At 37.8% G+C, this 6,756-nt stretch overlaps 1 protein-coding gene across 1 annotated transcript in view; it reads right to left on the reverse strand.

Annotated features, from left to right (window-relative positions):
- The window catches only part of LOC103772682 (solute carrier family 12 member 2-like), a 14,027-nt gene extending 7,630 nt beyond the window's left edge, over positions 1 to 6,397 (reverse strand). The window contains exons 1-4 of the mRNA XM_008940025.1: positions 6,215 to 6,397; positions 2,696 to 2,815; positions 784 to 859; positions 102 to 197 (exon numbers count right to left, since the gene is read on the reverse strand). Coding sequence (XP_008938273.1) covers positions 102 to 197; positions 784 to 859; positions 2,696 to 2,815; positions 6,215 to 6,397 — 475 coding nt within the window. The remainder of the gene's footprint in view (positions 1 to 101; positions 198 to 783; positions 860 to 2,695; positions 2,816 to 6,214) is intronic.
- Between the last annotated feature and the right edge of the window lie 359 nt (positions 6,398 to 6,756).

The raw sequence follows: 6,756 nt of genomic DNA on the forward strand, positions 1-6,756 counted from the left end.
CTGATACTAAAAAAACAGGAAAATAAATTAGAGGTTCCACCATTAAGGTGGAACACTGCAGAGGGACGAAAGCTTTAAAAGCTTTATGAAAGTATGTTTACCTCCTCTTACAAACCCATTTGTAGCTATTGCTGAAGTAGACAGTCCTGTAATAGTTGTCACAACAGTGGCCATTCCAATAACCAAGACTGACAGACCTTTTGGAAAAAGAGGGGGAAAGAAGGTTTAAGTCCAGCAGTATTAAAATGCACAAATCTTCAACTTAACTTGGTCTGAAGAATTAATCTTGAAAATACAACACAAATTTATTATGTGTGGCCCTGCACATTCAAAAGGCTTCTTCACTCTTTTGTAAAGGAGTTTCCAGGATACAAAAAAAACTGGGAAAACATTCCCTTTAATCAGCAGGTTAAAAGCTGTATCCTAGAGCTTCAAGGAAACATATGCCTTTTACAAATCAGAAATTTTTTTTAGTTCAATACTGAGTTCAGCCTTTGAAGAAAAACGTTTATATACTGCAGTCTACACGCAGACTTTAATAGCCAGAGATCAAAAGTTTGTCTACAGTTCACTTAAGACTCACAAATATCAAGTTTAAATTGCATGCCTTGTAGCTAAATGAAAAAAGTAACTTCATACTGCTTAACATTATAGGTAAGGGCAAATTACCTTAAAAACTTGCAATTTTAAGGCCCTTTTTTACCCCTTTTTAAAATATAGGCTCAGGATTTTGGATCACTTTTGAGGGTCACTGAAATAATCTTACAGCATTAGTTCACATACCTATCCCTGCTTGTCCTACAATCCATGACAGTCTGATGAATAGCATGACACCCCAAATATTCAACATACATCGTACCTAAGATGAACAGAAATTTTACACAGGTTAGGTCTTACATCTACAGTCACTTCCACCTGTTCATTTTGGTTCTTATGTTCTTGAAAATATCTTGCAGTCTTTGTTCACCACTTATCAAGATGAAGAACAGATTTTTTTCATTACACAAGTTCTAGTTTGAGTAAATAAACCAAAACATAACTTAAATAGAATTAAAAAGTTACTACGTTCAATATAAAATTACAGTACTTCAGTATTGGACACTCTCGACCAAAAAATACAAGTAAGCACACCCCAACCTTTGGATCCAAAATTCATACTACAGAACACATGACTAAAAATAAGATCGAGGACTACAATGACTGTGACATCTATGACTGCAGTTCTCATCTCACCAAAAAAATGCACTAAAGCAATAGCGTACTAAATATTTAAAAAAAAAACAAACAAACAACCACCACAACATCCTGGTCCTAGAACTTCTTTGTCTTACAACACAGCTGCACTCTAACAGGATAAGGGTGTGGGGTGTTTATTTTTTTAATCCTTGTATTTTAAAGTGCTTAATCCTCAGTAAAACAGAGTTTGCACCTACAGAACTTAGGCTCAAGACTAATAGCAGGTCTTAGGTATCTCTCTTACCTAAAGAGTAAGGTATCAATCCTACAAAAACCTTAGTGGGTCATTAGGATTATAAGGGAGACAAGAACCTCTCCAAACCACTAGGAAATACTAACTGCAACTTACACACCACTGCAAAGGAGATCATCCTCCCTCAAACTTTTCAGTAGACTTTGGAAGAAGATGATCAGCAACATTTATCTTGTAACTCTCTAATACTTAGAACTGTTACTTCCAAAAATAGTCCAATGCAGAATTTAGGTCTAGAGGAACTCAAAGGCAGCTTCATACCAACTTTAAAATTAACAATTCTGTTCTTTGTTGGGGAACGTCAACAGAAGTCTGTAATATCTGCTTCACAGGCACCACAACCAATCTCCTCCCAAGGCAGAGAACATGGGTACTTCAAGACTTCTAATGAAGTTAGAACACAGTGAAAGTTTGCTGAACTAAAGTCAGCTGAAGTTCAGCATGTTTTGGCAAACTGTTGCATCTGCAGCTACCACTATATACTCTAATACGTACTTTCTATAGCTTCATGGCTTCTCTTTGCCAAAATGGAAAAAATAAGTCAACATGTACTTGTAATAAAATATCTCATGTCACCTTTAATTTTAACTACTCCAAACAGGGACAGACTTAGTTTTTTCCACCATGACTATATTGTATTTAGCATTAAGTCTGCCATAGTTCAGGAAAAGATGACTATCTGTAACAAGCTCAATAAAATTCAAATACTTAATCCTGGTCAAGTTCTGCCATATACAACTAGGTATTCTCCACAACACAATTTTTTACTTCTCTAAAAATGAATAAAAATTAAACTTTCCTAACACTTTGGTCCAACACGTTACAGACCCAAAGCAAGCACACATTAAGTGTATTCTCTCCATTTGCATTTGTCTTCGTCATTTAAGATTCTTATGTAGTTTTTATACTAGATATGACTACTTACATAATCTTTTTCCTTCCTGGAAATTATGCAACTTCAAAAAAAAACTGTGCTAAAAACCCTAACCCCTTCAAACCATGGAAGTTCTGAAGCATTTATTTCTTTAAAAACACATTTAAAGAGAACAAGTAAGAGCAACCCTTGCTAAAATGACAGCATTTTTCCACATCTCTCATATATATATTTTCTTTATACAGTGCTATCACAATCCCTCTCAAAAAAAAAAAAAAAAGGTTTATTAGATCACACTCACATGAAACTGAAGAGCAATACATCAGACTTACCAATACACCTTTTATCCAGCCAAACTTGACCACACCTTTGCTATCAGGTGTATAAGTGGCAGCTGCTTCCCCAGCTGGTGTCCCTTCCTCACCATTTGCATAGCCATCTTCAAAGGGCTCCTTGGGGTGGGGAAAAAAAAAAGTTTATCTTTTATGTGAGCAGCAAAGTAGAGAGGGCATTTGATACTCACATTGTAAAGAAACTCATCTACTTGTGTAAATAGAAAAATTAAACAATGACATGGCAGAAGTTTTAAGCTATTCTTTTCATGTTCCTTACATAAGTCACATCTCACAGATTTCAAGGGATACAAAACAAACTTAGGTATTCTTTTTCAGTTAGAGCAAAGTGTTGTAAGTCAGAGCAATAAATACTCTTAAGACAGGCCTTAAGCCCTAAGGAACGAACATCTGGTCTTTTCTAGAAAGAGCTACAAGATTTCAAATGGAGCAACTTCTACAGCACAGGAAGTCTTACTCCTTAATCCGAAAGCATATATTGTACCACAAGTCACTGGTCTCGACCACAGCATTTCCTGACTTAGCTGTCATTTCATCAGTTTTTCAGGAAATAAATTATTCACTTGCCTGCAAACTATTCTAGTATTCATTGTAAGGTGATACTGCTAGAAGGGAGGTTGGGAGAGTGGCATTTCAGGGAGAAGGAGGGAAGAAATGTCTCCTCCCAGACGCTCTTCACCTTTTGAAAGGGAAGAATGACAGGCAGAAAACATCAGTCTCATGGGCCAAGACTAACTTGTGCCTTTTTCTTTACAATTCCACTCTCAGCTTTACAATGCAGAAATCTTTTTGATACGTATAGATACACGCTTGTTGCATGCTTACTTTTCAAGAGACTGATTTGTTTTGCCAGGCCATGGAAACACCCAAGTATCTAAACTCAAATATTTCCCACACTTGCTGTAAGAAATCTGCAGGAAACACTGAAGTAAAGTATGTGAGTTATCCAAGGCAACAAGTATAAAGAATGATTATACTAGAAAGGCCCTGAATACCATTCAGAGAATACTATCCAACATACCAGCTCAAGCAGTATTTGTGAAGCAGCCTGCATCCCAAAGGGCTTAGAAAACTATTAAGGAATTAAAGGTTCAATCCCAATGAGGTAAAGGGCAAAACTCCCATTTGCTACATAAGACACAAAATAGCCTGGATCCAAATTGTGCTTTCAAGAAGCATGTTCCATGCTGAAGGGTCACATATTAAATTCCTCCTCCTCCTGATACAGTAATATCAAGTATACTATCAGCACAGAGTCCAGAGGGAATATTTATAGAACTATCAATTCTGAAGGTTGTCACCCACATCCCCTCTTTCAGTTAGCAGTAAACATTCAGATTTAAAAAAAAAAAAAAGATCAGATTATGTCATCCTTATCAAAAGGTCGTTAGCACAGATTCATGTCAGTGCTTCTCTCTCTGACTCCGCATTATGAAATTCTCATTAAAACAGGTGTATCAACATCTGGAGATTCTGTTTGACATAAGCTTTACATGAGTAGGCAGAATCACAACCTGTTTGCAAACAGTTACCTTTAACAGACAGCTTTCTTAAATAGTAGGTTTTCTTGTCTCCACAAGGAATTAAGACAGATATTGATGTGTTATATACATTCTTTTTTTTATATTTACATGAGTATATATATGATGTATTACATCAGAGGACAAAAAGAAATGTAACTGGGAATTACTCAGTTTGCTGAACTGCAGCTCTTCTGAATAGAATTAATGGCTGTAACTTCTTAGGAGAGTTACACAGCCTTTGACCAGATGAATCTGTTCACTTCCTGATTATTTGTATTCAGGCACTTGAGCTTAAATCAAGCAAAAAGTGATGTATCACCTATTTAGAGTGGTAAGAAGAGCAGTGTGAACCAAAAAAAAAAAAGAATTACCATACTGTTACATGTAAGATTTTACACAGAATTACCTGTAGCATCTCTACAACAAGAAGCAGAATAATAATTAATTAGTTTTAATTTAATACATATAGTTACAAGCCACTCATTTGCTGAGCCTATGCTGACGTGCCTAAACCAGAAGAAATGGAAAGCCCTCTGAATCAGGCTCCTGAACTGCAACTCAGGCACACCTGAGGCTCACAGCAGAAAAAGAATGAATCCACATGTGTTTAGGTTTTAAGAGAAGGTGGAGAATATCCCATTATCTAAATAGTTAGATAATTATTTAGCATATGACCACAGCTGGCCACATATTGGTAGAACCAGGGGTCACTTCCAACCTCAGCCATCGTGCGAGTGCTACGCGTTTCACTACGTTACTCAAAAAAAGCCCATAGCCCAGCCTGTTTCATTCTGGGAAGGAGGTAATGGCTCACAACTGGTACTTTGAGTTATCAGTTACCAGATCAGCTCCAAGATATGCACGCTATGAACACAAGGAAGTTTTGTTCTGTATGTCTTGTCTCTCCACACTATGCAATATTTCTTAGGAAAATATTTTCAAGTACACACAAAATGTAATATCCAGAAGGTTATTGCTGGTTATCAGGGCTAGTGGATGCCTGATAAAAGCACCAGTGAGAACAGATATTAAAGTGTAGGCACAAAAGAATTCCACTACACAGGGCTCCATGTTCAGCTCTTTAAAGCAAGATCAAAAAAGCACCACTGTAGTCTCAGCTGTAAATAAAGCAGGCATAGTATTTTTCATGCTTGTTCTCATACTGAAACAATGCTTCTACTCAAGTCACATACTGAATGGAAAAAAAAATGCACTAGCACTACTTTAGAACAGCAATACATGTACGATAAGATCTTCATAACAGTGAAAAACACTAAGACTCTGTGGATTTGGAGGGGGCGTAACAAAAGGGGAAAGAAGAGAAGCATTTCAGATCAGAAATGCTCTTACTAGCAAAACTTTTAATCAAAATAGTGTCTTGTCTTTCATCACTCCAAAGAACACTCAGAGTTACACTGTTCACTTGCACTGTCAAGGGAAAAATAAAGTACATTTACTTATTGACAATTCTGTCACACACTGGTAGGAATTTTGTCAAGAAGCAGTTAAATTCTCTTCCCACACAGCAATTTCCATTGCTTTATCACAGTGCTCTGAGAAGTACTGATAATCTAATATTTCATCTCCAGAACTGGATCATAACAGTAAGTTATTTGTGTCAACTGTGAATAGCCTCCACATTTATTAGATGTGGATTAGTAATGAGAAGACTTGTTAGTGTCCTGGTTTGGGATAGAACTGAACTAATTCTGTTCAGTGATTTTACTGTTCAGCTAAAACCCTTCTAACTAACTGCACTTTCTGAAGCCAACAGCAAAGTTTTGCAGACAGTGTCTGCTTCTAGCAGTGATAATGCTCCACGTTTAGAGTTACCACCAAGGGTTGGTGTGCAGACCAGAGTCACTGCTAATCCTGTGTACCACACTGAGAGGTGCAGGAAGTAAACGCCGCACCTGCAGGGAGGAGCAGACAGGACAGGTGACCCTAAACTGAACAGTGGAGTATTCCATCCCACATCCCTCATATTTGGTATAAAAGCTGAAGGATCACATGGATCAAGCCCTGTCTTCTTCCCTTTTGCTGCTGCGTCCATGGCCGGCATCCGAGGAGGACTCCGTCCATTCTGCCTTTGACCCTGAGCCTGAACCAAGTGTTCCTGCCCGAGCTCCAGAATCCAGCTCCTATATCCAGTTGCCATCTGCTGCCAGGTCCAGCCCGGGACTTTTCCCCAAGGCCTGCTCCACAGCATTCATTGGGGGTGACAGTGACATATTGCCATCAGCAGGGGGCAGTTGGGTTTGACACTTTTTTTATATATTCCATATTATTATTATTCCTAGTAGTCATAGTAGTACTATTTTCATTAAAGCTGGTTTACTTTTCCAATTGAAGTCTCTCTCCTTCATTCCCTTTCTTTTCCCTTTTTTTTGGAGTGTGGGAGGGTAGAGTTAACAGAGAGTATCTGTTACAGGTCTGGGCGTGGTCCTGACCCTAAAACAGGCCAGCTAGCCAGAAGTGATTTGAGATTTTTCATACACAGCTTAAAATACACTGATG

This window comes from Merops nubicus, unplaced genomic scaffold (genome assembly GCF_000691845.1).
Source record: "Merops nubicus isolate BGI_N331 unplaced genomic scaffold, ASM69184v1 scaffold13295, whole genome shotgun sequence".
NCBI lineage: Eukaryota > Metazoa > Chordata > Aves > Coraciiformes > Meropidae > Merops > Merops nubicus.